The 7,944-nt window shown below is 41.4% G+C and overlaps 1 protein-coding gene across 1 annotated transcript in view; it reads left to right on the forward strand.

Annotated features, from left to right (window-relative positions):
* TXLNG (taxilin gamma) overlaps positions 1-7,944 on the forward strand; it is a gene marked incomplete at its 5' end in the record, with an annotated part of 68,440 nt that overhangs the window by 18,853 nt on the left and 41,643 nt on the right. Inside the window, 1 exon segment of the mRNA XM_014591369.1 lies at positions 3,617-3,917. Coding sequence (XP_014446855.1) covers positions 3,617-3,917 — 301 coding nt within the window.

The following is a 7,944-nucleotide window of genomic DNA, read 5'->3' on the forward strand; positions in this document are numbered from 1 at the left end:
TTTTTTTCCTTTTTTTTTTTTTTTTATCTTTTTTTTTTTTTTTTTTTTTTGGAGAGGTTTTTGCTATAGGGTGCATTCACTCACCAGAAAAACAGAGAGAGACAGAGAGATAGAAAGCAAGAAATCGCCCCCTGGGGGGATGGTCACACTGCAGTCCCTTCTCCAGAGTTTGGGCACGCATGCATACACGTGTGCCCAGCGTGAGTTTTAGCCCTCCAGGTCTGGGACTCAAAGTGCATTCAGACATGTAGAAGTCTAGCAATGCAACCATTACACCATCTGCTGGTTCCTAAGCTTTACATTTTAAAGTTTGTTTTCAAGAGAGAGACAGAGAGAGGTACCCTGCCCTTGACAGACAGGGTCTTCATAGCACTGTTCTCTCCCTACCCCCAACCCTGTCTCCTGGCACCTTGGTGGGTACCCCCATGTGTAAACCCAGAGCCTTCCTGCATGGTCTTACACATCCTGTAGCAGCACCCCTACTGCCTGCATCCCTGTGGCTGAGCCAATTGCAAGTTTTAAATACTATTGGGGGCCAGCAGGCGGTGTGGTAGTTAAGTATTGGAGTCCCTGACAGGGTGGCTTGAAAATCACACTGGGTATGTGTGCATACATTCCCAAAATCCCAGGAAGAAAATGGAGAAGGGATTGCAGTGTGACCATTCCCCAGGGGGGTGATTTCTCGCTTTACCTCTCACTGTCTCTTGTCCCTCTCTTTGGGGAGGGCCCATGCCCTATGACAAAAAAAAACTAAAAAAAAAAAAAAGATGAAAGCCCACTGTTGAAGTAAAACATATATTCAGTAAAGTATAGAAATCATAAATGTTTAGACTTAATGAATTCTCACAAATTGAATGTTTTACCCCATCTAGATGAAGAAATAGAGTATTAACAAGCTCCCCAGAAGACACCCCCCCTTACCCTAATAATAAATTTATTACCCTAGTAATAAATACTATCCTGATTTCTAGCTCCATCACGGGGCCTGATTTTCATTTTTGTATGTGAACAGTTTCCAACAGTACGGAATCTTCAGGCACCTTTCTCACGTTAGGTCTGTGAAACTCATCTGTGTGACTGCATCTAGCAGTAGTTAATCTCATAGCTGGATAGTAGGAACATACTGTCATTTATCCAATCTTCTGTTGATAGAAACTTGGGCTGATTCCATTTTGGGGCTATTTCAAATAGTGCTGCTTTTAAATATTCTTGGCCTTTGGATGCACATATGTACACACTTGGGTAAACTCCTAGGAGTAGAGTTAACTGGGTTAGAAGGTACCCATATTGCCAATTTTTCACAGTGCCTGTGCCAGTTAGTTCTTCCAAAAGCACAGTACTTGATTTATCAATGTTGGACTATAAAAGATAAGAGCTTATCTGCCTTATCCTCTCTACCCCCCCTTTTTAAAGAACTATTTCACTTTATTCATTATTATTATTATTTAAATTTTATTCATTCATTTAAATTTGATCAGAGAAAGACACAGACAGAGAGAGAGAGGAAGTGAAAAAGCAAGCCGCCAGATTCAGGACTTGAACCATGGTCAATCACGTGGGAGTGTCCAGTGCCTTAACCACCACGCCACCTTCTGGTCCCATATTTATTATTATTTTTTAGTCTGACTAGAGAGAGAGAGTAAAAGAAAGTGAGAAAAGGAAGCCACCAGGTCCAGGACTCAAACTGCTGTCAGCCATGTGGGAGTGCAGCACCTTAACCACTGCACCATCTTTGGGCTCCTCTCCATCCCCTTAACTGTGATACTTTAAATCCCTTTAATTACTTCAGTTGGATACTGTTTAACAAATCTCTGCTTTCCAATTATTTATTTTTTTCCCCAGTATATTTTCGAAAATAACTTTCAGGTTACTTGTGATAAGAGAAAGTTATTAGTTAGACACTTCCTCCACTCAACTGTGTAATTCAAAAGAGATGCTTTTTTCATATAGAGAGGAAATACACAGAATTTAAATTTCTGCCACATCATATGACCAAGTACTGTTATTAACAAGGGGGAGGAAAAAGCCACCTAAATAAATAGGGTTATCAGTGTAATATTGGGTCATTGGAAAAGTCATGAAGTATTTTTCTTTCTATGCAAAAATGTGTCATGATTTTTCTGAAGACCCAATAGAAGAGAAAATAAAATTACTGATTCAAGAATAAATTGCTAGAGTAAAGGCATCTTTGTCATGAATGTTTCCTGTATTTTTCTTTTTAAAGAAAGATTTTTATTATAGGGCACGTGTGCTCCCCAGAGAGACAGGGAGACAGGAAGCAAGAAATTATCCCCTGGGGGGATGGCCACACTGCAGCCCCTCTCTATTCTCTTGGGATTTTGGGGATGCACACACACACATGCCCAGTGTGTTTTATACTGCCAAGTCCAGGACTTGAACCGCGATCGACTATGTGGGAGTCTAGTGATGTAACCATTATGCCCTCTGCTGGTCCCCCAGGCATGTTTCTTAAGCAGCCAGGTCCAAGACTGGAACCACACAGTTGGCCATGTGGAATTCAGCTGACTTCACCACCACGCCACCGACTGGCCCCTAGTGTGAGTTTCCTTTGTAGGCAAGGTTACTTTCTGTATGTACATGGGATTTAGGGGCTCCATCTGCTTTTAGCTGATCTTGGAGACCACTGCATTCAGCCAGAGTAGGGAAGCAATGGTGGGCCAGAATAATGCTTGCTTCTAAGAATAAAAGTCTTGTTTCAGAAGGGAGAGTCTTCACCTCCACAGACATTCCATTGATGAGAACTTAACATGAGAGTTCACCTAGAAGGAAGGGGAATGGGAAATATAGTCCCTGGCTAGGCACTTGTCCTGTAGTGCCAGCTTCAGGATATTAGAGGGGCATGGATAGCTAGCTGGCCATCCTTGCTGTACTGACTTCTTGAGTCTAAGACAAGAATAATGTTTATTAATTTGGCAATAATTTAGCTTCTGTTAAGATGCTAATTATGGAGGGCCAGCAGGTGGTGTGGTGGTTAAGTCACTGGTCACTCCCACATGGCCAACCACAGTTCAAGTCCTGGACCTGGTGGCTTGTTTTCTTACTTTCCCTCCCTCTCTCCCTCTGTATGTGTGTGTGTGTGTGTGTATCTCTGGTCAAATTAAAAAATAAGTGAATGAATAAATTAAATAAACATTTTTTAAAGAAGATGCTAATTATGTTAAGTGCCACATATTTGTAGGAAAAATAAGTTGAAATATATAACTATTAGGTTATCAGGAATATGTTTGTCTATGCAAAAATGACTTTCCAGACAATCTAATAAATAACATCGCTTGCCTCCTTTGGTACTACTAAGTTTTGTGTTTTAACTTTAATTTAACTTTATTTATTTTATTTGACCAGAGAGAGACACAGAGAGTAAGGCAAGAAAGTGAGAGAGCAAGCTTCCAGGTCCAGGAATTGAACCAGGGTCAGCCATGTGAGAGTTCAGCACCCTCAACCACCTCACCACTTGCTGGCCCCTATTTGCATCAGTTTTTACAAACCACTAAAAAAGAAAAAAGCTGTCAAGTTGTGATGTACCATTGGTTGGAGACATTGATTACATTTGATTGAACCTCTTCTTCATCTTTTTTCTCCTTCCCCTTCCCTCTAGTTTGAAATTGGCACAATGGAAGAAGCTGCAATTTGTGGGCTAGGGGTGAAAGCAGATATGTTATGTAACTCTCAGTCAGATGATATTCTTCAACATCAAGACTCAAACTGTGGTGGCACAAGTAACACGTATTCATTGCAAGAAGGTGATGGCAGTGACTTTATAACAAAGAACAGGAATTTGAGTGCAGCATACCACACGCAAGAGCCAAGAGAGGAAATCCCTGGGCAAGAAGCTCGAACAGATCCCCCTGATGGTCAGCAAGATTCAGAGTGCAACAGGAACAAAGAAAAAACCTTAGGTAATAATCCCTGCTCAGTGGTTGGTCGTTTCCACATATTGGTTTTATCTTTGTATTTTCTGCAGCACGAATGATTATGAATGGGGCCACCTCAGTGGTGCCTGCCAGTATACCTCCTGTCTTTGAAGTCAGTCTACAAGTCTGCTGCAGTTCTGTGCAGGAGGCAAAAAAAAAAAAACCTCGCGCCAGGCCAACAAAAAAAACAAAAAAGAGTAGGAAGCTCACCTGTTTCTCTGAATAGTTAAGATTGGCTTATTTGTGGCTAGCCTTGTCCGCATCTGTAATGCAGTCCAATCAAAAACTACCATGAAAACGAGATCTTTATGTGACCAGTTTATTTTAAAATTAGGTACAAAACTTTAGAGACAACATAATGTTATCTGTAGTTCAGAAAATGGGCTAAGACTGCTTTCAAGGGTATGTTTTCTCTTTCCGGTTACATGAATTTCAGATAAGAATGTAATATGTTAAATGAGTGAAATCAGAAATCCCCTTTTAATTTAGTCTTAGTGGTTGCCCCTCAGTTTTTTATGCTTATTATACCTAAGATTTACAGTGTTTGATTTGCATGGTTTTGTACATGACTGTAAATTGGAATTATCCTTCCTTTTAAGTCCATTTTCTGCTATCCTTGAAGATATAAATATTTATAAGAATATGGAAAGTAATTTTGAGGAGATCAGCAGGTGGCATGGTGGTTAAGGTTCTGGACACTCCCACATGGCTGACCACGGTTCAAGTCCTGGACCTGGTAGCTTGCTTTCTCACTTTCCCTCTCTCTCTCTCTCTCTCTGTCTCTCTCACTCTGGTCAAATTAAAAAATAAATGAATGAATAAATAAAATAAAACAAAATAAATCTTTAAAAATAATTTTTATTTCTTATAAACAAGACACATTTATTTTTAAAATTTTTTAAATTGTATTCATTGTCATCATTATTTATTTTTTTATTTTATTGAAGTTGACCAGAGAGAGACAGAAGAAAATTGAGAAACCAAGCTGCCAGGTCCAGGACTCAAATCACAGTCAGCCATTTGGGAGTCCAGCCGCCTCAACCACCACGCCACTTGCTGGCCCCAACAAGACACATTTCTTCAAAGTCAACTGCCCCAATTATATGTGTAAAAGCAGATGGAGTCTTAGAAAAGTACACATAATGTTACGATGTGACCTAGCAATTCTACCTTTGGGTCTGTGCCCAAAACGATTGAAAGTGTGTCCACACACTAACTGGTGCCTGAACATTCAGAGCAGCATTACTTATGTGATAGCCAAAAAGTGGAAATATACAAATGTTCATCAACTGCTGGACAGATGTGATCTACCCATATGGTGGGTGTCACTCAGCCATCCTGTGTGGATGAACTGTGAAAATATTATGAAGAGTGAAAAAAGCCAGATGTAGGAAGGCCACACCTCGTGTGGTTCCATTTTATAGGAAATGTACAGAATTGGCAAATCCATGAAGACTGTTAGCCAGGGCTGAAGAGGATGGTGGATGAGGAATGACTGCTAATGAGGATGGATTTCTTTGGGGGGGAAGGGGTCGTATCACAACTTTGTGAATATACAAAATTATGCACTTTAGCATGGTTAAGTTTATGGTATGTGAATTCTACTTGAAAACAATCCCTTGGAGTTTGAGTTTAAAAATATTTATAAAATTATAAGTTACGGGACCAGCAGTTAGCATAATGGCTATGTCACTGGACTCCCATGTAGTCGACCATGGTTCGCGTCCCGGACCCGGTGGCTTAAAACTCATGCCGGGCGCGTGTGCATGCATGCCCAAGATCCTCAAAGGAGAGTGGAGGAGAAGGGATTGTGGCATGGCCATCCCCCCTGGGGGGTGATTTCTTGCTTTCTGTCTCTCTGTCTCTCTCTGTCTGTCTGGCGAGCGCACACACCCTATAGCAAAAACCTCTAAAAAAATAAAAAATAAAATTATAAGTTACATTACCAGTATTTAATTATAATCATAAATTTGACCAGAGAGAGAGACACAGAGCAAGGCAAAGGGAGAAAGCAAACCACCAGGTTTGGGACTTGAACAGTGGTTAGCTATGTGGGAGTGTCCAGCGCCTTAAGCACCCTGCCACCTGCTGGTCCCTTAATTGTCTCTTAAAGCTTGTACTTGCCTTTGGCTAAATGAGAAGGTTTTGTTACTAAAATTTTGTATGGAAAGAAAAATGCTTTATTTTGAAGTCAGCCTGCTTTTCCCCCTTGGCAGTCTGTATACCAAATACCAGTGTCATTTTAAGATATATATTTTAATGAAATGTCTTACATGTAAGTGTGAAAAATTTAAACTGTAAAAATGGTCCTATACTCAGCCTAAGAAGGAAACCATTCTCACTTGTTTTTTAAATGCCACTTGCCCCCCCCACCTTGGCCTCCTGCATTTCCCTGCCAAAGTCCTTGAAATACTGTCCTTCAAGCTCTTTCCCCCAAGAGAAGTCATGTCATCCCTTTATGTGTGCTGACCTTGGCTAACGTAAATTATCAGAAAATACGAAGTTATTTAAGTTGCTTGTGGGGGAAGGTCCATGTCACCAGTGATCATGCGCATCTCGGGTAGGCAGAATGCAGTCCCAGCTGAAACTGCCTTTGAACTTGCTTCTATACTTGTCCTTGGCTAGGAGGAAGCTTTTAAAAATATTGTCTGCCCTTTGTAATTTGCCCTTTGTCATAACTTGGACAGCAGTGGTTAGGCAAGTGAATCCTTAAGCAAGCCTTCAACAAAAGTTCTTACAGGGACTGGCAGGTGGAGTGGTGGTTGTGGCACTGGACTCCCACATGTCTGGCCACGATTCGAGTCCAGAACCTGGAAGCTTGCTTTCTCACTCTCCTTTTCTCTGTCTCTCTCTGACCAAAATTGAAGAATGATGATGAATAAAAATAAAAATAAATAAATCTTTTTTAAAAGTTCTTATAAATAGCTAGTAATGTTAGTAAGTGAAAAAATGTGGGGTGGGGTGGATGGGCACTGCCAACCGAGAACTTAAAAGTAGCTTTTGGGGGGGGGAGGGGAGAGGGTTTTTTTTGCTATAGGGCATGTGCACTCTCCAGAAAGATAGAGACAGAGAGACAGAAAGCCAGAAATCACCCCCCAGGGGGAATGACCGCACCGCAATCCCTTCTCCTTTCTCCTCTCGGGATCTTGGGCACGCACGTGCCTGGCGTGAGTTTAAGCCACCAAGTCTGGGACTTTTTTTAAGTTTTTTTTCAGAGTTTTTTTTCTTTTCTTTCTTTGTGCCTTAGGGTGCATGTACACGCAGGAGAGAAACAGTGAGAAATAACCCCTTGCAGGGAATGGCCACACCGCAGTCCCCTCTCCTCCATTTTCTTCTTGCGATCTTGGGCGCACACATACATGCACCCAGGCATGATTCTCAAGCCACTGGACCCAGGACTCAAACTGGCCATGTGGGAATCCAGCAAAATAACCATTATGCCATCTGCTGGCCCCCAAAGTAGTTTTCTTTCTTTTATAAAAAGTTATTTATTTAATTTTACTTGTCATTATTGTTATTGTTGTTATTTTTTAAAGTTTTTGACCTGAGAGAAAAGGAAAGTGAGAAAGCAAGCCTCCACGTCCAGGACTTGAACTGCAGTTGACCATGTGGGAGTCTAGTATCTTAATCACTTCACTAGCTGTGGGCCCCAAAAGTAGCTTTCTTTTTTAAGAGAGATTTTTGCCATAGGATATGTGCACTCACCAGGGAAACAGAGAGAGATAGTCAGAAAGTAAGAAATAACCCCCTGTGTGGGATAGCCACCCTGCAATCCCTTCTCCATTCTCTCGGGATCTTGGGCATGCACACACACGTCTCTGGCATGAGTTTCTTTCTTTTTTTTGGAGAGGTGTTTTGTTTTTGTTTTTGTTTTTGTTTTTGCTATAGGGCACATGCGCTCGCCAGACAGACAGAGTGAAACAGAGAGACAGAAAGCGAGAAATCACCCCCCAAGGGGATGGCCACGCCGCAATCCCTTCCCCTCCATTCTCCTCTCAGGATCTCGGGCACG

Source organism: Tupaia chinensis, unplaced genomic scaffold (assembly GCF_000334495.1).
Source record: "Tupaia chinensis unplaced genomic scaffold, TupChi_1.0 Scaffold000567_1, whole genome shotgun sequence".
Classification (NCBI taxonomy): Eukaryota; Metazoa; Chordata; class Mammalia; order Scandentia; family Tupaiidae; genus Tupaia; species Tupaia belangeri.